The sequence below is a fragment of the Pipra filicauda genome, unplaced genomic scaffold (assembly GCF_003945595.2).
Source record: "Pipra filicauda isolate LSUMZ 115617 unplaced genomic scaffold, ASM394559v2 scaffold334_size1588553_pilon, whole genome shotgun sequence".
Taxonomy (NCBI): domain Eukaryota; kingdom Metazoa; phylum Chordata; class Aves; order Passeriformes; family Pipridae; genus Pipra; species Pipra filicauda.
In genome coordinates this window covers 988,281-1,014,492 of record NW_024104459.1, presented here as the reverse complement: position 1 = coordinate 1,014,492, position 26,212 = coordinate 988,281, and the positions used below count along the sequence as shown (strand labels likewise).

The following is a 26,212-nucleotide window of genomic DNA, read 5'->3' as shown; positions in this document are numbered from 1 at the left end:
AGGTGTTTTACTTAAATGAACCTGCAAGTTCAGAGTCATCAAAGAACAAAAGGGCAACAAGAAGAGTGTCTCCTCATGGAGACAAAAAGCTTGTACGAGAAAAAAAAGGTAAAAATGCTGGTAAGGAAGAGAAAGGCATGTGAAGATTTGAAAATACAGAGAAGCATTTTTGCTACATGCAGAAAAGGAAAAGAGCTGAATATGTATAATACTTGAAGGCACAAATCTTGTCCAGCTTTAAAACACTAAACTTCTACTTCCCACTCTTACATGTTTGGTTTGCAGCCAGCCGGGTCCAAGTGGATGAGTCCTGTCCAGAAGCCAGTTCTCCAAACTGAACAGGCAGCTGTGGCTACTGGACAGTATTTGTCTTTCTCTTGCATTTGCACTGAAGCCCTGGATTGAAATGGTGCTCAGGAGCAGGTGCTCCCTGCCAGAGGGAGAGGCAGGAGAAACTCTTGATTTTTGTGACATCTATACTATCTGTCAGAGCATGCCAGTGTGCTCACACCCAGCTACTGAGTACAAGTGCCAAGCTCACTGAAAACTGACCATGCTGCCAGGACAGGACAACCAGACGTCATACAGCCAGGCATACAACAGCAGTGGGATTTTGGTGTCAGCAGCTATAGTGCCAAGCCTAAAGACAAGAGTAAAACTCCACCAAATATAGTTAGGTGAAGATCTGGTCTGCACTGTGCTGACAGAGAACTTCTCTTTCTTTCTAGATGTTTTGTGTGGGTATTGTCACGCTTCTAAAAAATAATTGATGTCAGTTTTAACATCTACTCTTGAGAGATCTCTGTGCTGTTTTCTCACACTCTGATCCACAAACCCCAGGATTCGTCAGCAGTGTGGTTTATTTGCAGGAAGAATAGGGACAGTTTACTCTAGAGTCTGCTTCGTGCCAATAGTTACCAGGTTTTCTTCTCCCATAAGATACGTGCGCTGTTCCCGATATCTTTTCTACTTCTGATTCCCCCTCCCTTTGCCTCTGCTCTTCTGCATGTTATCTGGGGTTGTATTTTCAGCTGCCAATATCTCTTTTAAAGGAACTTTCGCCCACATGGAAACAAGGTAATGCTAAAGCTTGCTGCAGTATTATTGTCTTACATTTTTTCAGACTTCTAGTTTAACGAAAGAAAGATACATAGAAAAACAAGATCAGGTCTTTCTCTGGAAAAATCTGAAATTATAATTAAATAAGGACACCTGTGTCTTTGTGCTGTACCTGGTTCTCAGGAAAACAATGGAAATTATTTCTCCTAGTCAAAAGAATGTCTTCCATGGAAAAAAATAACTGCAGTGCCAATGAGATTGGGGTGAAGAACTTCCAAATATATTGTATATGTTTGTGACACACCTTACGTGGTCGATTTTGGGCACTTCTAAGTTTTAAATATGTCAAAAGAATAGTCTATAAAATTTTCAGTGATACTGGAACATTCTTCCTCATGTAGTTTGGAGGCATAATTTATCATCTTTCCTTAGAGGAAGAAACAAAAGCTTGCATATAACCAGAACCTAATTTTGGATATGATCAATCTGCAAATTTTGCAGGTCTTAGGAATAGCACTCTGGCAGCAGTATGCTTTATTTTGATATCTGAAAAAAAAATGTGCTGCAGAAATAGTTTAGGAAGCTGACTCACAGCTGCACAAGAGTTTCAGAATGCAAAGAAGCAATTTATGTGAACCTCAGAGAAGTGTAGCAGTCAGTTTATGTTTGGAACCAGTTCCTAAAATAGATCCCTAATTTCATGACCAAATGAAAGCACAACCTTACTAAGATCCATCTAACAAGTGTGTGGTGATTACAGGTTCATGTTTAGTGTTGACTAACTGGCTGACTCCGTTGTAAACCTCAGAGGGATGGTTGTTTTAAATGATGCAATGACCAGTGGTGATGCTTAAAGAAAACAGTCGTGGTTAATTTTTTATACCTTAGGGATGATTGCACAGTATTTTGAGCGTCATGAGGTTCTAGTGACTGCACAAGAAGTGAAGAGCTCATTTTACAGCTGGGCCTTAGCTCCTCGCTGTTTGAGGCCCCTTATAGCTAACATGGTCAAAGGCATGCTCATTGTCATCCTGTTCACTTGGATTGATATGATGCCTTTCACAAGAATTAAGTTACTGTGATTTACTCTATATGCTAAAGAAGATGTGATTTCAACAGCCTTTGGCAGCTTGCAGTTTTGTTAGCCCTAAAACCAGGAGGTAGCTGAGCAGTTGCAGCAGGAAGCTCCTCATCCATTCACATTTCCCGCAGGAGATCAGCTCTGGTGGTGAGAAGCGAAGTCAGGTATTGAGTGTGCAGCTTCAATTCTGAATGCACAAAGCCATCTTAAAGGGGAGTGGTTTGCACAGCATTTGCTAATGTGGGCAAACCTAGTGTTTTCACAAATTGGCTATGGAAGTGGTAGCTCTCTTCCCATTGGTAGTATATTATGGATATAAATGTATTAATATTTCAGAGATTCTAAACCTCTTCCATGACCTGGAGGTTCACATACATCGACTTCCAGTGGAACTGGAAGAGCAGAGTCTTTAAGGCATTCTTGGACATTTCAGCAAAGGATCACTTTCAGAAAACTAAACAGTCTAATCAATGATATCTAATGATTCTGAGTGACTGCAAATTACAATGTGCTCACAATATCTGTATTTCCAGTTTTTAGGGTCTGCTTTTCCGTCTGCTTCTCAGTTTGCTTATTTATAACTGGTTAGGGTGCTTCATTTGTTGTTTTTTTTAACAAAGATTGTTTGCTGATAGAAGCAGTAAGTCATAATTAAATTAAGTGTAAAACAGTACTGTCGAATTATCATTTGGTGTTCTTGCCTAAAAGAGATTGTCTGAAGGTTTCCACCAGAGTATGATGAAAGTAATTCAAATAGAGTTGGAGCAATTGCATCAATGTGAACAGGAGGAAGTCAGAATCAGCAATTTTACTGTAAGATAGGATTTCTTTCTAAGACTGTACGAAAGACACATAGGAAATTTCAACTTTGCTTTTCTCTTTGGAAAAGTAAAGCCTATTTTTAATCACAATTTCTGTTTAAAAAATGATTATGTGACAAATTTGAGAATGTTTGTTGTGAAAGACAATTTCCAGAGTTGAAGGTAATGTTTCACAGGTCTGGTGAAAATGGAAATTTTTTTCGAGCTTAATGTCATGTTATTGTTGTTTGTAACCTTACTGCTTTCCTCAAAACAGACCTTTATTTTCTCCTTAAAATTTAGTTAACACCTGAATTGTAGCATCTTTTCCATATGATGAGACTTCCCTAATACTGGTAAATGCTCAGAAGAAAAGAAACCATTATTGCCAAGTTCTAATTCATCAGTCAGAAAACTGTCATTTAATAAACTCTGTGGTAGTCGCCTCATTAATATTGCCCTCTGTGAGCTGTATGGGTTTTTTGAAGGAATGGAAGATATTTCCTTCTGCAGGCCAGTAATGCAGTAAACCATGACTGTGTATTAATTTAAATATCTATTAGTGTGGCTGACTGATGTCTGCAACACAGCAGCAAAGATGTTCACATTTTTAATTTTCATAGAAAATGAATCTTTTTAAAGTTTGCTTCCTCCCCCCTCCCCCCCCCCCCATAAGGAGGCCGTTACAGCTCCATTTTAAACCATGACAATTTTTATATTTTACTTATTCCATACTGGTCTCTTGTATCTAACAGTATTAATTCTTATTCCTGTCAGGTATAAGTTTATCTATTCATGGGGCTGAAAAGCGTGTGCAAATCTGTCAGAGGAGAACTGCGGGAAGCTACCCAGTGTCACAGCATCCGCCTCTGGATGGGCATCCTTCACTCCCACAAGTCAGAGGGTCAATAAAAATGGAAGCCTCATCTTCTGGATCTATGGTTTCAGCAGTCACTAGTGGAAAAGCAAAAACCCATCAGCCAGGTAACAGATTTGCCTTGGTACCTTCTTCAGTTCCATTTCTTGTGTGATGTGCCTTGAAGCTGGGAAACTGTTATTAATAGCATGAGATCATGCTTGCATGGAAATCGAACTATTGATTGTCAGAACTATTGATTGATTTTTTTATGTTTGGTATGTTTTTGTCAGTTATAGATTATAGGGAGTAGCAGCAGTTGGGACAGCTGAAAGTGGGAAATGAAAATGTAAGTTTAATCTTAAAAATCATACAACATGTACTGGTATCCAAAATGCTACTGCAGAAAGAGCTTTGTGCTATTTCTTTTTAATACTGTTCCCCTTATATATATTTAATTTTGATAAGCCCCGAGTTAATGACAGTGTTCTAGAGGCTACAGGCATCCCCCCCTGGAACTCAATAATTGACACGAACACTGGTTTTGAACAAAGACACAATCCAGGGTGTAGATCAAAATCTTCCTGCTATAATACAAACAAAAACTCTGGATCTGAAGGAGATTTTACAACATAAGTTAACTGGTTAACAAAATGAAATTTTTTAAAAGAAAGTCAAAATCTCCTGGGAACCATCAAATTCTAATTGACATTGTGAGTTCATTCCTTATTATGATAATTGCCAGAGCTATTTTAGAAGTATTTTTGCTTATAACAGGGGAATAGATTTATGCTGGCCATGTTCAGTCTTTCTTCGCAGCGAAAATTAGACTCCAAATTTCTTTTCTGAGTAGAGAAAACTAAGGCTGCCCATGAAGTCAATTTTGTAGCTTCTATGTTGGAGGGTCTCAATAATCTTTCAGTGTTGCTGCCCAGGAAAGGACATGATACATGCTGTATGCAGCTACTTGGGTGCCAGGGGACAGAGTCTGTTTGTGTGAGACAGAGAGTTCTGCCTGCAAAACCATTAGTGTATTCCCCTTACCTTGAAGATCTAGTAAATGGCTTAATTTTTGTAGAAGCTGAAATTTTAGATTATCTGTTGTGGGTTGCTATACAGGTCTACTGCCATGAGTCTTATGCACCCATACTATTTAGTCACCATATCTTTGTCAACACAGATTAATTAAGAATTTACAGTGACTCATAACCATATGCTTTGTTTATTTCAGTTCTTCTGTTCACTTGTTTGTCCTGTTCTTTCAGCTTCTGTTATTTTCTTTGAAGTACAGAAATTACTACTAAAGAAATTTTGTTGTTGCTATAGATATATAATCGTGTCTGCAGCATGGTAAGAGATTGACAAAAAAACCCTGCATCACAGTTTGTCAGAAAAAGTATCTTGAATATGCACAATAACAATGTTCTCTTTAAGATGCTACACATTCTACATCTACGTATTGATAAGCATGGCCTGTGCTTTACTACTAAATAATGTACAAGCAGCATATACTGACTTCTGCTTGAGAAAAAGATCCCTTTCTAGGTAGACCCCAGAGGTTTCTTAAAATGGAGCTTATCAGTGACCGTCATTTAGATGATGATTCTTTGAGAAATTAGCTTTCAGTGTATGAGATTAGTTTTATCTCTCATATTCTGGTCTTTAGACAATAACAGCATCTATGATCTACTGAGAACATACTTGGCGGCTTGGTTCAGGGAGGCATTTAGATTAATGAGCCTCACTGAAGTTAAGAGGAGTTAATAGTACCCACAGCTTTAAAGGCTGCAGATTTTTATGAGTGTTTTGTATGCCAGGAGTCTTCTCTTAACTAACTTACAGTGCCACTGTTTCATCTGGAATGAAATAACCTTCTTATGATTTGTGTCTAACTTTTTAATTCTCTATAAGAGCACTGTGTCTGGGTTAAATTGCAACCATTTGAGCTATATGCAAGTAGAGTCTAAGAAAGATTATGGACAGGCAGCAAGAGTAATGAATAACACTCCTAATAGAAAATTCCAATTTAAACTGAAAATCATATATTTTTCATTCTAACTCAGTCACAAATTAACAGCTATAGCTTCATAATTAGTTAAATACACTAGTTGTCCAATGGCAATATTTTATCTGATATCATAAAGATTTTTATATTTTAGAAGGTAAATGTCCTTATGTATATTAATGACAGGTACCAGATCTTACACCAGTGTTTTCTAAGCTATCCTCCTACTATTGCATGTAGTACATTCATAGGTTTTTGTTCAGTCTAATTTTAAATAGTTCATACAAATTGGGTTTTTCCTTCTATTTGAGTGCTGTTATCACAATCAAGTAGGTCTCACTGTTGGAGTAGTGTACATTATATTCAGTCTGAAATTTCCTTTCTCCAGTTAACAAATACCCCAAACATGAAGGCAGTCTAGCATAATAGATTTTACAGTAAGGTATTTTGAGGACTTAAAATGACATTTCTAATTCTTATCAGTCAGAGAGGCTAGAACCATGGAAAGAAAAGATCCTTGATAAAATGATGGTTGAGTGTATTTTTTCCCTTTAATAGCATACTACTGCTGTTTTCTTCACAGCGCTTTGTTACCTTTCACCACCTTTCTTCTTTCCAGAATGACACCTTTTATTATCTATCATAAATTCTATTCGATTGACAGATGTTTCCTTTGAATGAAGTTCATAGGTAGCTACATGCTAAGGAGGAGGAACGATAGATATTGTTTAGTGTTACAGCATTCTTTTCAACTTACTTCCCTGCCAGTTTTATTTGTAACTGGTAAGGAGGCTGAGGCTCATGGCTTCTTATATTAATTTGGATGTTAGAGCGACTAGGGAGCCGTGAGTTGTCTGTACTCCACCTTATTTAAAAATAAATTAGATTTTAAAAGTTGCGTTGTGCAAGCTTGCAAATAAGTACTGCTCAGCCATAAGCAGAACCACAGCTTCTGAGCTCTGATTTTAAGCAGATCAAAAAGTATCAAGTAACTGAAACAAAACACAGAGGAAAATGGAGAACAGGTGGAAGACAATGTTTATTAACAGTGAAGACTCTGGACGCCTTTGCAGATGCACCCATATGAGAGAACCTTCTCTTAGACAGAAGGAAAGCAAAAACAAGTATAGGAATCAGATGGTAAGTTTAGATGTAATGACATTAATGCATTCCTTCCAAAAGCGGGGAAGGACAATACGTTTTTGATTTTGAGAAACCTCCAATTATCATCTTCCAGTTATGTGAGCAGCTGTGGTGTGTTGTGGCTAATGAGGTACAAGGCTACTGAAGTACAGAGTTTGAAGTGCTTGTGGCAGACCTTTGGCTGCAGTGAATTGGTACAACTCTCATGAGAAAGTGGTTTAGAATCAATATGTCTGTGGTACACACAGAAGGCTCGTTTTGAAAGCAATGGTAATCATCATTTAGGTTGTCTGTAAGAACAGTAGAACAAAGTACTGAACAAATGTAGAGGAGGTTAAATTGTCGTCCCAGTCCGTTCCCTCAATGTCAGGGTTAGGCAAATCTGCAGACAAAAAAAAAAGCTTTACTCTCATCTGACGGCATTGTACCTTTGCTGTGTGATAAGCAAGACTTCGGTTTCTGAGTTTCTGTCTACTCTTTCCATAGTTAATCTATTCCATAAGAGAACAATGTTACCTTACTTCTTTCTCTTGGTGACAAATTCCTTTATTTTCAGATTCTGCAGAACTTGTCAAACCTAATTTCCCTAGGAGTCACTAAATTTTCTGGCTGTGAAAAAAATGTCTTATTTAATAAGACAAAGCAGCAGTAAAGTGAATTCTTTCATTGTGTGAAACTCTGGAATCTTCTTAGTTATTCTGTACTTGCAATGTTTCCTAATAGTTGTTACCTGTTTTGTAATAACAGGGATTCAGAGGTTCCCCAGCAAGATTTTCTTTCTCTCTGTTTCTGGTAAAACCCTATTGCATTTCAAAGATTATATGAAAGTTTATATATATTAATTTAGATAGTAATTTATATCACTTGTACAACTTAGTTCTGTAGACAATCTTAACAACCAACAGTAATGGTTGTCTTTGAAATAATTTATTTCTAAAATTTACTTACCATGTAAAGAGTCTTCACTCCAGGAAACACATAAAAATATTCTGCTTTCAAGAGTTTACTGTTCAAAAAAGATCCCCTTCAAAGGCAAAGAACTGTACATTTTGGAATGGACATTCCTTGCTACATTAAATGATATAGGTATATTCACGATACTTGAAAGAATTTTATGTGCCTGAAAGGACTCCTTTCTGGCATTATGGTGAAGGTCTCCTGGGCTCATTGGAATTACATAAGAAACTTTTTTTGCACTCTGTTGCCTTTTGTGACAAGTAGTCTCTGATAGATTACAAATTTTAAAGGAAGGCATGTTCTACTTGCCATGTTTTTTCTTTATTTTGGGTCCTCTTTTTTTAATTAGTTATCAAACTGTAACATTTTTATTGATGACAGTATTTACTAAGCTTGCAAATAGGAAAGACAAGCTAGTGGTGTTGGCCAACAGAACAATTGACTTGGGAGTAAGTAAAAATACATGGTTCTTTAAACTGTGGTAACTAAAATTAAAGGAAAAAAGGAAATGTGTGCTTAATAAGCTTAGTCATAAGTTAATGAACTTTGAATTATCAAGAAAGCTAGAACTGAGTCTTTCAACAACGATAATTTACTGTGCAAAACATATCCTTTTCTCATCACAAAGTGTGCATATGTTTGTCAGCATTCCCAATTGGTTGTAAATAGTCTTTAGAAGATATGTGTTAGTTAGATGTGACTTGTTGGTTAAATCCCATTTTCTTTTCTTTGATGACTGGCAGGACACGTGGCATGCATCTCTCTCAGATCAAAAGAATAAAATCCTGCAACTAATTCTGCCAGAAAGCTCTATCATGCAAGTATTTCTTGGCAGCAAATTCATGCGTGGTGTGGGAATGGCTGATATAAATTCACCTGGAAATTTGAATTCTCACTGGCAGTAATGCTGTTATCTTGTCTAACATTATTAGCAGAACAATCTGTTTCAATAAGCTTTCTGCTGGATATATATAGAACTTTCTCTCATGTGGAATGAAGCATAGAAAAAGCAAGCAGATTTCAAAAAGTTTAGTATTTCTCTCACTAAGCTAATTTTCATATGTATGTATATAAAAAAACATATTTACAAGAAATATCCCTATGCAGAAGGGACATTAATGTCAAAGAAACCAGCCTGCATATTTAAATTTTCTCTTTCTCTACTGTCTGCATTCAAAACAATGCAAGTTCAATGCACCAAACAAAATTTCTCCTGTGTTGGTACTTCAAGCGTGATCTGAAAATACCTTCCTGCTGAACACAGAGACAGTTCATTCTCCTGACTATTGGTGCTTGCTTCTAATGAGAAGAAGTTTGTCTCAATTACAATGAGGACCTTTTGTCACTGGGCTGAGCGACAGGTCACCACATGGTCATTAGGTAGTACTTTGAAATCAGGAGCTGAACTAGCAAGCAGATGATGCGGAGCTTGAAATCTTCTATCATTTTGCTTAGTCATTCAGCCCATTTAATCCACCCCTTTACTTTTCTAGGACAAAAGTCACTTCTTTGAAAATTCCTGATCCTAAGGTATAAAGTCTCCTAGAATGTTCATTCTAGCAGCTGGGAGAAGAGTTTTACAACAGCATGCTAACAACCAAAAAAAAAAAGGTAGCATAAAAAGCACTGTTTTTCAACGCTATCTGTCTTGTTTAATTTAAATATATTTGATGTAGGCAGAAATCACATCCCTCTGTATCAATTTGTGCTGCATGTGACACCCACATGTACTGAGCCTACCTAGGAGGGACCTGAGCATGTCCTCAATCAGGGGCTTCAAAAATATTAATAATTTTAAGTGGTGGCTTTGATGGTGCTCTGCTTCTCTGGGGACTACGTGTTTTTAAACTCTAGTCTTTTGAAAGACTTATTTCTTTTCCTTCCTGCTTTGATCAGTCTCCTGTTTGCTGTTATAAAACAATCTTTCAGTCACTCTTGCAATCGATTATGTATGGTTACTTTAAATTCAGTATAGTTCACCCTCAGATTTCAATGCTCCTGGATGTTGTTAGTTTACAATATGTAGTCACCTTGCAAAGGGTGCAAAATGCTGCTCTCTGTGGATGTTCTTGATCTTTCTACCATCAGAGAATTTCTTTCAAGGGGAAAAAATAGGAACCAACTTAGCAGTAAACACACTGATCCCAGGGCAAAGTTATAATGTTCTAAGACCAGTGTACTGTAGCTGTCTTAAAATAACTAAGAAGATTCTTGACCACTCTATGATGAAAATAGAACATATATAAAATTATGCAATGTTTCTGAGAAAGTTTAATTTAAAAAATAGCTTATAATTCAAGAAACAACGAGAGAGACTTCGAATAATCAGCTATTATATTCCTGTAATGCTTGACTGAAAAATGTGGTTTTTTCTTGGCTCTACATTTCTTGCTTAAAGGCAGTTAGTATTATGTAAGACTCTATTTCTAATGTTAAATATGTTTCATGTATTCCAAAGAAAGATTCTTGCAGGAAGACTGTCAAAAGATGGAACAAACTAGCTTCTACTTTGGCAGAGATGCTTTTAAAATCAGAAAAGGGATTTGACTGTAATAGGGCTGCATAGTGTTATTAATTTCCACGAAAGATTTGCATCGGTCCCGGGCATTTCAAGACCTCCTTCCTAACACCAAGCCTGCTGGTTGATTCTCATATCTCAAAATTAAGCCAGACCTTTTTTATAATTAAAAATCCCCGAACAAACAAAAACCAAACGAAACCAAAACCCAACAAAACAAAAAAATAAACCAAAAAAACCCACAAACGAAAAATCAAAACCAACTAAACAACTAAAAACAATAACCAATAAAAAAACCAAAAACAAAACCAAGACCAAAAACAAACAAAAAATTATGAGGGGGGCTTACTCCTTGAGAGAGTAGATATGATACAGGTAACTGCTTCCAGGGTTCTGAAGAACGCACTAGAAATTCCAAACACTGCAATGTACTGTGGTGCCAAGAAAAGCCCAAAAGAGTTGTATAATACTCAACATCACATCTTACACCACACGTAAGGGCAGCAACAAATCAAAAAGGTGGTATCATTTTTGATCAGTTCTTTTTCTCTGAGGAGAACCCCTTTAAGTCATGCAGCAGGCTGACTGTCCCTGTGCCATGAGTGGGTGAATGTCTCAGAAAAGCAGATGTGTTCTCTGCATGCTGGATAACTCCACAGAGGCACAATATTTGCTGGTTATATCCTTTGGGAATGCAGTTTTGTACCATGTTGTGCTTCAGAGGCCCAATGGAGGTCTTCTTCGTTACTGATTACAGTCAAGGTACTTAAAATAGAAAAAAAAAGATTTTACTACAGTTTGGTACTTTATTTATACCTTGTTTTAGGAATGCACCTAACGCATAAAAGGAATCAAGCATCTTTTAAACCAATGGTATAAAAAGGTAGCTTGCACTTTGATGAGACTGAAAGATAATTTAGGGTCATCAAAACTACACATACTTTCAAGGCCTTTTGTGCTGCCAGAACGCCTGAAAATTATGACCCTTGCTATTCAGATGCTCTCCTGCTGCCTGTGAAGGAGACTCTTCTTAAGTCCAGTTGCTGAAAACAACCTCTTTTGGGTAGGCATCCTGTGTGAACAGTCCAAGACTAGTCCATGCATTTTAATGACAAAGTGCTCTATTTCTTCTTAGTGGGTTTTGGTGATTATAGCAGGTTGCAGGGCTGTATAAGAAAGACCAACTGCACCAGTATTAGGGGCAGGATTCTTGCTGCTTGTGAGGTTTTCTCAAAGACAAATTTAAAATTCGAGAAAGACTATTTTTACACAATCATATATAAATATTGCCTCCGTTCTACAGTTCCAATTTGTAACTGACTTGAGAACTGGCAAGTTTTTTGCAATAAAGTTTTTACTCCAGAAATATTTTCTTCTCCTGCCTTTTATGAATTGCCTACTAATGGTTCATGATATTGTTAAAGGTAGATGGTAACTAAGGGATTTATCATTCACAAGTAGTTAGATTTTTCAAACGTGGACAAGTGTTTGAACACATGTGATAATGATCTTTGATAGCTATGTTTTTGTGTGTTCACTCACAGGAGAGTAGAAGCATATGTGCCCTAATCCAAGTCTGTTTACTGACACAATGAAGATCATGGTAGAAGAAAGCATTCCTGCAATTCCTTACTTAAAAGATATGTTGTTGGTAGACAAATTTCTTTTTCCCTTGTGTTGATGAAGGAAAGTTTGTGATTAGCCATGTGTTATACCACAGATGATTAGTAGAAGAGTATGCCTACAATTCTGAGTAAAATCAGACTGGATGCTGTTGTTGATCTGATACTTTTGCAATGAGGCTAGATATTAAGGCTACTGTGAATCAGACAAGCATAGAACACTGTAATTTCTATGGACTACTGAAACCTCCCTATACTGCGAGAGAATCAAATACAGTAGAGGAAATTTTAATGTAGCAAAATTGTCTTGATTTCATAGTCTGAACAGCAGTCAAGTTTAGGCTGGTCATTTTCTGATCACTTCCTAGACAGTATTTTTCATTAACTAAAAAGTGGCTTTGAAATTGTCTTTGTGCATTCTTCAACACTTTAATTTTATTAGCAGGCTTGTGGATAGATAGTCCATCAGATATCAGCACTTTTGGACCTCAATAGCTGACTGATTGCCACTTCTTTCACCATGGCCCAATTAGTTCATATCTGCTGGATATGCTGCAGTGATCCTGCTACCTTCATCTGTCCTGAGGAGCAGTGATTTGAGTGTAACAAGGATGAAGGGTTTGGGGGAAGAAAGGGCATTTTATATTTGTCAGTATTGTCATTAATTTGCTCTAACTAGGGTTGAAATGCAGAAGAAAGTCTGTTGGATTTGAGGATACAAATATGTAATGGTATATGTTAAAAGTGGTAGCTGAATATTTAAGAAACAGAATGATATCACTTGCAAAGGTGCTTAACTGAATTTCTGTCCATTGATTAGTTTTCTACATCTGTCCTATTGTTTTTATGTATTTTTCAGCAGCTGGAGTATTTTTCCTTGGTCCTTAGAATTGTCTTCTGGGGCAGATCCTAGCCTCTCATCTCTGAGGCCATCAGCAAATTTCCCTAGGCTGCTATTGTATGAATAATCAGTTGTCTCACTTAAGAAATTCTCTTTGTTCTACATCATTAAATGCTGACTCCTGCTGCTGCTATGACAGATGGCTTTTCAGGAATCTACAAGGGGAGTTGTCTCTTACGTTAGTAGCGGGTCTTTGCTGTGAAACAAAAGAATACACTGAAGAAAGCATGAGACAATTTGAATTTATAATACTTAAAGAACAGAAAAATAAAAAAGGAAAAGTGGCTCAAGTGTACCCATTTTGAGTCCTGTATTTCCAAAAAGTGAAGAAGGGCCTTTAAAAGAGGTTTGAGTAATTTTGTGCCCAGGAATATAATTCATAGCTCTTGTCAAGGCAGTAGTGAGGTAGTTATTTGGCAAGGAGAAGGGGAAGATACAATGGGCTAGGAGGGAATTCAAAATAAGACCATCTTGCTGTAGGCAACTGTAAATAAAAGGAAAATGACTCTATCAAAAGTATGAGTGATAGCATCTAGTGAAGCACAGTAATGATCTAAATGACCTGAAGGTTTGTTCTTCCACCTTGGCCTTTTTGTTGTGAAGTCTTTTCCCAGATACATCTTCCTGACCACTGCAGCTCTCTGCTAACTCTGTGCATTAGTTGCTCAAGAGCACGATCTCTAACAGATGCCTTTGTGAAAGGTTTTCCTGCTACTCTTTAAAAACCAGATGTATTCCCAGTAGCTCCCTCTGTCTCTCTACCTGTATCCAAATACCCTGTAAACAGCATCTTAAGCCCATTTGCCCAGTGCCTTTTCCTATCTACTCTTGATAGGCAGCCACCTTTCTCTGCATGGAGTCTGTTTTCAAAACTTGCTGCTTTCTTTCCTCATGTTGAAAGAGCACTGAAATGGGCAAATTTTGTGTCTATTTATGTGTGCAAATAGATTTGCACACCGTGACCCACTAGAATATGTTTTTATTCTGCAGTGCTTTTAGACAGCAAGCATTACATACAAGTGTGAATGCCTTTGAAATGCACTGCAGTGCTGGACTTCTTCCTAGATTATGTCATGCCATCAGGTTGGCATGTGAGAACTTATGGTGACCTGTTGCTGAAGCATGCTGTCCATGCTCTTTTTGTCCGAATGGTTTTTTCCTGTCTTGCATCTTAATTCATCTTTTGTGTGTTAGTGTGTTTTATTTTAGTCTGGTTGTTCCTGTGTCATTTGTAAGAACGCCTTTTGTCTGTTTTCACATTTGGGAGTTAGCTTTGTAGAGGTGATGCTCATGGCATGGTGACATATGGTCACTCGAACAAGGGACCAAGGGACTTGCTAGTTATGACTCTGCATCATTGCTGATAGCAGAGAATGTTGTTTAGCTTTAAATCAGTCCATGTTCTATCTGAAACTACTTGGTTTGAAGAAAATTTGGTTCTGCTTAGGAGAAAAAATGGAAATATCTTCATTCAATGTGTGTGCTTCCTCACCTGAAACCCTCTTAGCTGCATTTTCTACTGTGCTGTCATAAACCCCATCAATGTCTTCAATTTCTTCAGAAGGAAGAGAGGATTTGCAGGTTAACCAACTGGAAACGCAAATATGGATAAAACCAGACATACAGAAGACAGATGTGGACTTTTCAGAAATTCTTAATGCAATACAAGAAAGTAAGTTATTCCTTGGATGTAAAATTGTGTTTATGCTAGAAGGTTCAATTGAGATGCACTGAAGTTATAGCTGAAGGAACCTACAAAGTGATGAACTGAATAATAAGTATGTATGACTAAAATCTCTGAGAAAGTTCAACAGGTTATTGAAGGCCAATAAGAAATCTTTTACTGTCAGAGAAGTAATAGTAAGATTTGAATTATTATGTGTCTAAGGATTCCAGCAGTATATATTTTTTATGCAGACATAATCAGGAATTGTAAAATTCCTGTTACTTTAATCCATTCTTTACACTTCTAAGTGGCAGTGTAAACTAATAATGTTGAGCAAATGCTGCAGCCATGTATTTGAAGTTCCAGTTGTTCCAAAGTGTTGGGGTGTATTTACATTTTTGCAGTTGTTAATTTTTAGGAGCAGAAGTCATGAGCTTGTCACAACAAGTGAAGGTTGACATGTCTTAGATGCTGCATAAAATGACCTCTTTTTACATGTAATGGGCTGTGGACTAAGAATTAATTGATTCACCCTTCTTAACTCCAACTTCAGAATGATCTCAAGGCTTGTGGTAGAAGAAGTACTACTGTTAATAACAGCGGAAGATACTCCCCCTATCCAGAATTGATGCAATTCTGGAATCCAAAAGAATCTGGAATTTCAGTGAGAATTTTCTCTAACGGTTTGAAAACTTCTATGCAAGGCAAGAATCAAAATGCATGGCATGGCTTCCTGGTTTCCTTATTTTCCAGGTTTGTTTTAAACTCGGTGTTTGGTGCAGCAATTTTCTAAGGTGAGAAACAGCAACTTCCACTTTAGAGTGATAAAAGATGAAGAAGAATGTCTAAAATCCTGAATTCTGCTTGATTTTTGCCATATGAATAAGGAACCACACAGTGGTAGAATCAGATTGGTGGTTTCTAATTTGATTTGATTTGATTGTTTGGGGGTGGAAGGAAAACACTTGAGTTAGTATGATGGTAAGGGTAATAATTTGAAATTGAACCAACTTATTACTTATGCTACAGGTTTGGGATGAACTTCGTATCTTGTAACTTAAAATGCTTTTCCCATCAGGAAATCTTAATATGAGGTTTTGCTTTTTCCGTTCTTCTCCACACCAGTACAGCCCAGACACAGGCTGGGGGCAGTTAGGATGCAGACTGGAGAGCCTGAAAAAGCACTATATATTCTTTCAGAAGCTGAATAGATGATAGCTAAATATGGATAAGCAGTTCAAGTTGGGAGTGTTTTAAGAATTAAAGTTTTGATTTATGGATTATTTACAAGCCATTTAAGAAGGATGCAGCTTTTACAGCCTTGGAGATGGTGTTTTTTCTTTATCCAGACCAGACACAGGTGCTGTTGGGAAGTTAATCTCTATGTCCTTCAGCTACGTTTCCTTCAGCAAAAACAAAAGAGTTTCTGTGACTGAACAACCCACTTTGCAGGGGCTTGTTATGTGTCCAGGGCAGTGTCTTGTCACCTGCAGTCTGTTGTGAATATCATATAATTAGGATAAACATGTCTATGTCAGTTGCTCTGAACAGTCAATGTTACTTTTATTCACATTTGTTAGCATTGAATGATAATTTAGAAGAGGCTAATGATGCTTTTAAAGACCACATGCTTTTTCTTGCTAACATAAGATTCCTGAGCATTTCCCTATTCAGAGGGTGCCTTGTGTCAGCTAGTTGGCATATCTTTCTGTTTGGTAGACTGCCAAGAGTGATCATCCAACAGAATTTTTTTTTTTTTAGTTTAATTACTGAAAACATTTTGATCTCAAGCTACTCTGTTTTTTTCTTTTACCCTACTGAGTCTCTTAGACTGCAACTGAAGATAGAGATTTACCATCTCATTATTCACTTTTATGCAATTACATTCCTATTATGAAAGACTTAAAAGTCACTTCTATTGTATTTCGGCTAAATGCTGCATTTCAGTACAGTAGTTCAGAAACATTTTTCTAAAGATTTCTGGTAGTTCTTATGTAAAACAGTTTCTTTTCAACCACATGATATTAGAAATTATCTGTAGTGTATCAGAAACAGTCTAGAAAAAATAATTACTAATCTGAAAGTAGCTATAGGCAACACACTGTAGATTAGGGGATTACAAAACAGGATGATGGATCTGATCTAAACCAAACTTGAAAACTAGACTGCAGTGCTGTCGAGGTTCTGCATGCAACTCTGTCAGACTGGAACCAGAATTCCCTGTTGATGCCTACTCACAACCTGTACCAAGGCCGCAGCCCCAGCACAGCTGAGTGGCACTGGGGCAGTCCCAACCCCGGGCAGAAGGTGCCTCCCTGGTACAGTGGGGCTCTGGAGAGCTGGAAACCAACACTGATGTGTAGTTACTGAATTTAACATTTAACATGATAAACAGTTCTGTACTGTGTGGTATCTCTAGGATGGTCTCCTTTAAGGAAAAATTGGCAAATTCTATCCGCAGCTTTATTGAGTGCTGGAAAATATTTTTGTCAATAAATCAACACAGGTGCTGTAAAAACATAACATACTGTACAATAAGATGCAGAAAGGTTCTTGGTTTTTTTATACTTGAACTTTTCTGCTTTGTAAGTCTCTGCAAAGCAGCTATTTTTTACTTAATATTTTTATTAGTGGATATTCTCCAATATTACTGCAATCATTTTTTCTACTGCCATTAACATATGGAATTCCTCTATACTTATTATAGACATTCCCAGTAAAAATTTTTAAGGAAATTCACTTTTCAGTGTTACTGATACAACTAAAAGCTTCCAAAGAACAGTTTCTGGAATACTGATTTTCACCTCGTATTATCCAAAGCTAGAGTATACTCTGTGGTTTGATGTGACATTTGGTAATAAAATGACAATTAATGAACAGAAACATGATCTCTCAGCATTTTTCCATCTTGCTACACAGTAATATGTTCAGGTCCCATTTTTTTATGAAAGTTCTTATTTTTAGGGACTTCAGTTTCAGCATCCATTTTCAGAAAGTTAAAGGAGATATCTTGTCTTTGAGCCCTGAGGTATATCAGCCTTTTGGTCTGAAGTGGCATGTATACCCATTGAGATTGTGCATGGACTCTTGCTCGGAATTTCTCAGCATTCAGCTTTCAGAATATGTAGTTCTACTATATTTGGGATAAAAATATTTATATATTAACTTTTTTTTCCTGTTCTTCAAGGGATTATGAATTATCAAGTCATTTTGATTTTGTTTCTGCAAAATAGAACATTTCTCCAGAGGTGGAGAAAAGAGTTTGCATATTTAAGCTGATCTAAAAGCAGAGGGAGAATTCTTAATATCTCCTGGAGCAATGTATATGCTGCTCTGTATTCCTGGTAAATTTTACTGCTTAAAAATACATGACTATACAGTAGCACCATTCTGTCTCCCAAATAGCATACATATATATATATATATAATAAAACTATTATATATCATTCTGTTAAGGACATTTGTGCGTATATACATATCATGGTCTGAAGGGGACAGAAAAGATGGAACCCTGATTATGCTTTTAGCAATATTTGGCCATGTAGGTGTTCATGTCCATTGGAGTGGAGGGGCTGAGCTACCTTCAGGCAGCAGGAGAGTTATCTTGGAAGTACCATCACCATTATTAATGTAAAGCAAAGAGGATTTGCTATATAAATTATTTATTTAGTTTTGTAGAACAATATTTTCTGATTTTATTTTTAAGTATATAATGAGATGGGGTAGAAAAATAGTCTTAGCAAATGTTGGGGCCCCATATTTAGTTTCAAGGACTGATATACTAAGAGCACATCTTCAAAAACATAAACCATCAAAGTAACTGCAGTGTAAAAAGCTTCACTTTCTCCTCAGCAGCACACCTTTACTACAACTGGAAAAAGGTAACAGACACCTTTAGCACTGATAAGATAGTTCAGCACATCTCTTCATACTTATTCTATTCTGTAGTCACCGACCAACATGTCCATTATCTGCATATTTCTGATATAAGCAGTTTTCTACTGCAGGCAATCTGGACAAGTCCTGGTAGTTAATTTCACTAAGCAGCTGAGATTCACTGCTTCCACAACTTCTAGTCACTGATGAGATGGGCTGGATTTTAAAGTGACCTTAAAACAAGATTTTTTTGCTCCTCAAAAGTCCTCAGGATAATCCAGTAATTCTCTGCTTGAAGCCCCAAGACACATTCACTGTCTTACACACCAAGCTGTGTATCTCAACACATCCCCTTAGAATCCATATATTCTGCAACCCAAAACATTACTAGCACTTCAAGAAGCAGCAATTCTAGTATCTCAAAGGCATCTTCTTTTATACCAAGACAGTCCTAATGTCAGGACAAAGATAGCTCAAATTCCCTCAAGTATAGCATACAAGCAAAACTATAATTTTTACATCTTTCATGGCCCCTGTCTGCAACAGATATATATGTCTTCAATAATCTTCAGAAAGCTTCATTATTTAATTCTTTTTGGTTTTTGTTTTTTCCACAGTTGCTTTCAGCCTATACTGAAGTGTTAATCATATACCGATTCATGTGTCACTGTCATGGAGGCACTCTGATGGGTTTCAGTTCAGTAAAGTTCAAGTTATTCTAAATATTTTCTGTTTCAGTAGTTCTTTCCATTGAATATTGAAATTAATTTTTCTCGTATGGGCATATATGCAAGATCTGGTCATGATCTACATCCAAATTATTATCTGATGGGTGGAATGTTTCCAGTCTTGACCTTTGAAACAGTGGGGGGCAGTGAAGGACAGTTGGCTAGACTGTGCTGTCTTGCAGCAGTTCCCCTCTCTTTTATAAACATCCCTAGTATGATTTTGGTGGATTGAAATGGATCAAGGTGGCAAAAAATTCTTTAATATTACTGCTGCATGTGCTACAAATTGGAGTCTGTTTTTTGCCTTATAAATCTCTAAAACCTCTGCAGCTTGCCCCAGGACAAGTTGGATGCAGCCACACTGACACTGAGGAGCTGCAGGCTCTCATCACATGAAACAAAACAGCACCAGAAACTCAGAATCTCTCCTACAAATTATGCTGCTTAGGTTAGCACATTAGCCTGGTATCTATAGTGGATTAATTTGGACATGAGAACTTTTCTGTTGTTTCTGAAGTTTTTAGTGGCTTTCTAAGCAAAAGTATTGTGATTAAAAGTACAATGTCTGTCATTAACCTCGTCCATATTTTATACATGAAAATGAAGACAAAGGATTCTTGAATACTTTGATAGGGTTTTCTATTACCTGCAGATGTAATAGCAGACTTCAGATGCTGTAAAAGACATATAAAAAGGGAGGAAACTCTTCCCCACGTTCATGATTGACAGAGAAAGACTAATACATTTGAACTCTGGATGAATATTACAGAAAAAACTTTCTCCTGTATGTGAGAGTGAAAAATAGGCCACCCGCAGAGACTGGGGAGTCAGTATCATCAGTAATATTTTAATAAGGATTCTTAAACTGGGCTGCGGCCCCTGAAGAAGGGAAAGGTAAAAAGGAGGTCACAAAATGCTCATCATGGCTGGGAACAGTTAATGGCTGTTAATTTCTGGAAGCTATTCAGTCTCTTCACAGTGGGGGAATGGATTTTTACACCTGCAGCCAGCAGTTAGAAATGGAACTAAGTTGCTGGTAGTTACTAGCGATTTTTGGCTGTTCCCTATTAACATAGATTCTCACCAACAGGAATTACAATTGCCTGTTGCTAAGTTAGGGTGGCTGAGGAGAAGCAAAGCATCAGGAGTTTATTGTGCAAAAGAATGATTCCAAAAGTCAGTTAAGTTTGCAAAAAAATGTGAGAAATAGGGGGTTAGACAAATGTCTATAAAGAGTATTAGACATTTGGTCCCACTGTAGTCAGGGGAAGAGGCTTGGTAGCTAGGACCTTTGGGAGTCCCTTATAACACTTGCAACTCTACTGTCATAATTTTGGATTTTACCTATGAGGCATAAGGTTGGAGAGATGAAGTCCATCCACAGCTGAAGCTTGATCCTCAGCTAAGGAATTTTTTCTTCTCCTCGCACACATCTCATCACCCTTTTTCACCAGATCTGTAGCATGTGGGGTGCAGAGTGCACCTGCCTGCCCCACACCTCCCATCTGACAGACACTCCAGGCCCTTAATAACTATACTTTTTATCAGAGTTGTGTTTACTACAGCATTCTGTAGAATAAAGTGATTGCTTCATGTAAGACTGAGGGCTATGTGGTAGGCAGATTTCAAAGTGTCAGATTTATATGCATCAAAACTTGCCACACTGTGCAAAAACAAATATTTGCCCAGGCTCATTTATTCAATGCCTTTCAAGTAACAGTATTTATTTAAAGGTCTTCTGCCTCTGCCTGCCCCACAGGTCTGTACAACATCAAACTTCATATTTCATGTAGTAGGGTCAAATTCTACTTCTTTATAGTAAGAAATTTTCAGAGATGATACTCATCTAGAAGGTAATCATTTGAATTATTTATCCCAAGAGAAGCTGAGGAAATAGCTAATGTCTGTTTTATTGTGACAGCAGATTGCTTATTTTTCATCAGAGAGGTATTGTGGTGTCCTAAATTTTTATGTGGCTCACTGTTGAAGAAAGAGATCCAACAATGCTCATCAGATTTTAAAATTAATATACTTAAATGAGAACTAAAAAGTGGGATTGTTGATGGGCTATACTTGATGTCTTCATTTGGTTCAGTGGTGATTTGAATGTATATTTTTATTTTTGTTTTTTAGTAGCTAAGGATGTCAACATTTTCTTTGATGAGTTAGAAGGTGTGAACAGCCCTTCCAAAGATGATGACTCCCTGCTTCACCATGGGAACTTGACCAGTACTTCTGATGATGCCAGCAGGTTGGAAGTTGTGGGAGAGGTAAGAACACACAGAATTATTAGTGTAATATTTATCCATGCCCATTAGAAAGAGGGAATAAAAGTAATTTGATTTAAAATCTCATTCTCTGCAAGTCAACTTGTGTCTAACCTTTCCTATGAGGACTAATTTTCCATTCAAAGATTATAATGCTGAAATATAAAATATCTCCAGTTCAAAAGTCTTGATTTCATGCACCCCCAGTGAAACATCTATACAAGTCTAATGCTTCGCTGCTTCTGAAAATGATGGAAAAGTTTTCCCTATATTAATCCTCTAACAAGAAGGGGTGCAGAGGAGAATTTTTCATAAAACTCTCATAAGGAGCCTTGGGTATCAATTATGAGAGACGTACCCTTCCAGTGAAGAAGTGATGACCCAATGGTGCATAATGGTGTCAGAGAACATACCGGGGAGGAAACACTCACCACATAGTCCCTTTAAAATTATGTCTTAAAGCAGGCAAAGCATCATGGACCCACAAGGAAAATCTGGACCTAAATTTCTTTTTTTGTGTCTTGTGCAGAAAGGAACATTATATCCTTTAATTTTGCCTCCAAGTGCCCTGCAGCCTATGGATGTTAGGGCTGTTTCCTCAGGGATTGAAGAGACCAGGGACTTCTCTCCTTTTCCCCACCTCAGGAAAGTGGGTACATCCAGACTACTTACCAGACTGATCTGATGTTACCTGTAAGTTGTGCCTGAGGAATTTCTGGCAGAGGGCTCACTGACACAGATCAGAACTGGCAGGGGCCTCACTAGCAATTAAAAAGCATAGAAAACCACAGGACATTGCTGAAGCCCCTGCCCTGGCCCTCTTTTATTTACTGGTTTTGATAGATTTTAGAAGATGCCATTACAGATTATGTCTTTTCTAGGAGCAAAAGGGTTTTCTGGTGCAAGTTCTTTTGTGAAACACTGCTGAGAAGAGAGTCAGAGATTTTCTTCGTTCTAGAAATTCAGCCCATAGAGAGCTGCACCGCTGGAATGTCTAGATAGATAATTAAAGCAGCAAAATTCAGGACACCCTGAATATGTGTTTGACCTTGCTCACAATTTCATCTTCTTTACTCGAAGCTCTTCACCAGCTTCCCATACAGGTTACAAAGAGGCCTCTTTGCCTATTAACCTTAATAGGTTAATATGACATGATATTCCTATGTTACATTTTGAGACCATGTACCATATGGTCTTTAACAAAAAACACAGGTGAAAGACACATGATTTTTGTAAGTTAGAGAGAAAAAATTAACAGAAAATTATCAGAAGGGCATGCTGCTGTTAATGTAACAATATTGCAGAAACAATACTTCAAAATCTTTTTTTCCCCTCTTAGATTTATTCTTTGTTGTTTTTTAAAGGGAAAGGGGAAACTTCTGAGGAATTTGATTGAATCAACAGATTTAAGTTTTTTTTATAACTGTAGCTGAGGAAAATAACAATGTAGGTCATGGATAGATATAAGGTGGAGGGGAAAAAAATGAAAATCAAGAGTCATAATGGGACTTCAAGGATGCTGCAGCCTGCAAAACCAAAATTTTCAAAGAACTTGGTCCCTGCTTAACTCCAGAAGGAAAAGATACATTGGATGTCATATAGTTTGTATGGATAAATATGGGAGCACAACTGTATAGTAGTAGCATGAACTTTGAAGCATAAAGCTTCTTTCAGGCTTTCAGTTTAGTAGTTAAGAGAGCCTGTAGATCCCCCTTAATGTCATCAGGACAGGGAATCTGGCACCAGTGAAAGTCTCTCTGAATGTATTGATGTTTCTTTGGTCTAGTTTGGAAGCTAACATTGACGTGAAAAAATTTAATATGACTTCTGGCTGAATCACTAAAATGAATCTACAATCAAAGAAATTTACAAGGACATATAGAGAGTTTCTTATCACTTTTGTTTAGCTGACAAGCTGAAATGTTGTTTACTTCAACTGTTAGTTGTTCATTCTTAATCAGAAGATCCAATGAAGACTTTATGGATGGAGCTTTTAACACTTCTTTAACTGAAGCCAGATTGGGGTTCAGCTTGTCTTTTGGCCAAAGATGGTTTTTTTTTCCCCTGAGTTTTATGTTTCATTCAAACACAGCTACAGCCTGAGAAGATTTAAAATCCCATTTCCCTTTTTGTCTATTGATCAAAATACTTTTTACATATACCAATATAGCAGTTAAGCATACACTTTAGAATTTAAGTCCAGGAACATATTTTCACTAAAATACTGTATTACTTTCACTGAAGTTTTATTCTGTGAGTAGCAGTAGAAAGAAAGTAAAAATTAAAGGAAAAATTATTTAGCAATGTATTCCAGATATGCATCCATTCTGCCTTTCTTTCTATGGAATTTTATATCGGTCTCCAAATAAGGGAGAATGATGGAGTTGGGACAAAATTTGACTTCTACTTAAATGGCTTCTGTGGCCCAGCCTTGGCATTCCAGCTAATGTAGCTAGTTTCAAAATTATAATGGTAGGAGTTGCTCCTACAACCTTCACTTTAAGCATCAAATTGCTGATATTTGGGGGCCGTGATATTAACATTGCACAGAATACAGTTTAACAGTCTCTTTTATAAATTGGAATTTGCACTGAAGATTAGGCAGAGAAAAGATATTCATGTTGCAGAATAAGAATTCAGTTGTTCTTTATGGCGCTTATGATAGCTTTTGAAAGTTCTGCTCAGTTTTCTCGTATGTATTTATCAGAATGCAAGCTAGCTACATAATTTTTTTTCACCAAATCCTTGTTGTCTTCAATGATCAGACTGGGTACAGAAAGAGATTTTTACTTCCTAGCATTTGAACACTTGATTTTGCAGCCTAAATAATTTCACTATTAGAAAAGTTCCATGTAATTAAATATATCTGGCTATCAAGAAGAATATACCAACCAGTAAAGAGATATGGAAAAAATAAAGCTGCATGTTCCATGAAATTATAATCTAAATGGGCAAAAAGAAATTAAATAAAAAGAACATGCAAAGAAAATATACTTGTGCTTTTATTGGAACTATGCTTTTAAGACTGAGTGATTCTGGGTTCCTCTTTTTCTGCTTAAGTTCTTAACTTATCACTGTTAGTGGTGAATGTGTTAACTTTCTTCACCAGCCGTGAAGTCACATACTGGGGACTTATTTCAAGTAGACATCACCAATAGAAAAAGACAACCTCTTTAGCATTCGAAGAATCTACCTTCATTAAGCATCCATGCTGATACTAACTAGGTGCTGAAATAATTAGGAATGATGAAAGAATCTGATCTGTCATTAAATTAGTGAGCATTAGAGTCCATTCTGATTTATTTTTTTAAGACCCGCATGTAAAGTTTCAAATTTCTTCAATTTCCCAAACTGCGCTTTTGTTTAAAACTTCCATTTAAAGTTTCTATAGCTATTAGGGTTTCGAATCCTCTCACTTTGGATAGTGAAACATTGGGTAAGCCCTTTAACCTAAAGCTCTCCTAGCATGTATGAATATTCTGTGAATCTGTTTGTATGAGTCATATGTCTATGAATGTTGATGGTTCCAATTGAGCATGTGAGAATATAATACTTCACTCCTTGGAAAACAATACCCAATTATACAACATGTATTACAAATACAGCTGTAAAGATAGAAAAAAAATGCTAATCTTCTTGCTAGAGTGAAGTCTTCCATGTTCTTCCACTTTCTTCCAGCATCCTTTTTCAGATGAAGGAATGGAGATTTGACATACGTGCCTACACCACTTTTTCACCAAAAACTGCAGTCAGACCTGGTTTTAGATACATTTTTTTGATTAGTTTAGGACAACTGAATTTTTACGCCATAACACAGGTAAGGGAGATACGTTATCTGGAGGAAGGACAGGACAAATGTCTCTGTCTGGAATAGTGTAAGCCTGTAATACTTGGACAATGCAAAAGCCCTGCAGCTGCTATTTTCTGACACTGCTGGGCCAGCCCTGACTGTCTTAGTACTATGTTAGATCCTCAAGGGTTCTTGCAAGTCCAGATTCAGTCTATAAAGTCTCCTTAGAGGCTGTAACAGAGGGCCAGAGAAAGGGTTCCTTCCAAGAGTCCATAACAGCCTAGAAGGGTTTATCAGTCTGGATCTGACATACAGTGTTACTAAAATGAAAAGGACCTTTAAGTAATGGTAAGAGTGTCTAAGCTATCTTTCTGAGTGAAAAATTACAATACTGTAGTTGGTAATACTTCATAAGTCCAAGAGAAAGTAATTGCCCCAAGAAGTCATATATACAGGGGAAGAAGTCCTACGAGTCAAATAGCTTGGCTAAATCTCTTAGATACTCTTTAATATAAGGTTCTGCATTCACTGATGAGTCAGTGTAGGGCAAATCAATTTTCTACAGAGAAAGAAGAGATATAGGAAGCATAAAGGACAAATCTATTTTTCCAGTGGAGTCACTACTGCATGCAGAGAAGGATGCATTCCTTATGGTATGCTACTCAGAGGACAAGTCTGAGTTTAGATGAGGAGTGTACATTTGAAGTGACTGTCTCAATTGCCCCTCTCCATTATTTTCTTGCAGTCCAGAACACTGTTAGATTTAAACCTGATTCTTTGTGGATGTAAATCCAGTGAGTCTCCTGGACCAGATTAGGGTGGGCCCAAAGTGAGCCCTTAAACCTACATAGATGGTAGATCCTCAGCGTGGGTTTTGTTCTGCGGTTCCTTTCTTCTTACACCACTTGCCAAAGTACATGTAGTGACTCTGACTACTGAACAG

The 26,212-nt window shown here is 37.1% G+C and overlaps 1 protein-coding gene across 4 annotated transcripts in view; it reads left to right on the top strand.

Annotated features, from left to right (window-relative positions):
- Positions 1 to 26,212, top strand: part of ANO4 (anoctamin 4) — a 166,633-nt gene that overhangs the window by 54,226 nt on the left and 86,195 nt on the right. For 2 of the 4 annotated variants that reach the window (XM_027739169.2, XM_027739166.2), the window contains exons 2-4: positions 3,718 to 3,924; positions 14,504 to 14,614; positions 21,346 to 21,482. In XM_027739169.2, coding sequence (XP_027594970.1) covers positions 3,855 to 3,924; positions 14,504 to 14,614; positions 21,346 to 21,482 — 318 coding nt within the window. In that variant the 5' untranslated portion in view covers positions 3,718 to 3,854. The remainder of the gene's footprint in view (positions 1 to 3,717; positions 3,925 to 14,503; positions 14,615 to 21,345; positions 21,483 to 26,212) is intronic. The other 2 variants (XM_027739171.2, XM_027739170.2) reach the window with 2 other exon arrangements.